Source organism: Colobus angolensis, unplaced genomic scaffold (genome assembly GCF_000951035.1).
Source record: "Colobus angolensis palliatus isolate OR3802 unplaced genomic scaffold, Cang.pa_1.0 Scaffold135, whole genome shotgun sequence".
NCBI classification, from domain to species: domain Eukaryota; kingdom Metazoa; phylum Chordata; class Mammalia; order Primates; family Cercopithecidae; genus Colobus; species Colobus angolensis.
This window is the reverse complement of record NW_012114433.1, coordinates 2,829,153-2,829,861: the sequence shown is the minus strand read 5'-3', so window position 1 is coordinate 2,829,861 and position 709 is coordinate 2,829,153. Positions and strand designations below refer to the sequence as shown.

Genomic DNA, 709 nt, shown 5'->3' with positions numbered 1-709 from the left:
AAGAAGGATTCTTATATTTAAAAAGACAACATCCTGATCCAGAATGTTACTGGTCAATCACAAAAGTGTTTCTCTGGAGCCAGTTTATGAGAGAGTGCCAGGTTAGAAAAGTGCCAAGCAAGGGCACTCCTAAAAGAACATGTGACTCTAGAAACAACGCAGGCCACATCCAACATACCTTTTGTAATGTACAAGTAGAAGAAGTCACAGTATAGGATGGTCTGGACTACGCCGGCCACCACAGCAATGAGGTCAAAGAAGCCCTCAAAGTAGAAGCGCCAGATCCAGTTGACAAGATACAAAGCACGATAGAGGCCCAGGAAGAACAAGTAGTGTGTGGTGATGGTCTCGGCCTCCCCGGTCTTGCTGATCATAAAGAGCTGTGGAAGGATAGCCACGGACTCCAGGTAGATGGAGAAGGTCCAGAGAATCTAAAAGAGAAATGGCAAGCTTCCATCAGGACCCACTGCCCACCAGAAGCTCAGAGGAAACGCTCTTGCTTGCTTTACCACAAAGCAGCTTAAGATGAGTAGGGGGTGGGGTATGTCGGCCCAAAATAGAACAACAGCTTGGCAACTGCATAACCCAGTGGTCCCCAACCTTCTTGGCGCCAGTGATTGGTTTCATAGAAGACAATTTTTCCACAGACCAGCAGGGTGGATGGATGGTTTTGGGATGATTCAAGCACACTGCAATCATTGTGCACTTT

General features: G+C 47.1%; 1 protein-coding gene across 1 annotated transcript in view; it reads right to left on the bottom strand.

Moving 5' to 3' along the window:
• KDELR2 (KDEL (Lys-Asp-Glu-Leu) endoplasmic reticulum protein retention receptor 2) overlaps positions 1-709 on the bottom strand; it is a gene marked incomplete at its 5' end in the record, with an annotated part of 19,724 nt that overhangs the window by 9,767 nt on the left and 9,248 nt on the right. Inside the window, one exon of the mRNA XM_011934403.1 lies at positions 179-431. Within this exon, the coding sequence (XP_011789793.1) occupies positions 179-431 (253 nt within the window). The remainder of the gene's footprint in view (positions 1-178; positions 432-709) is intronic.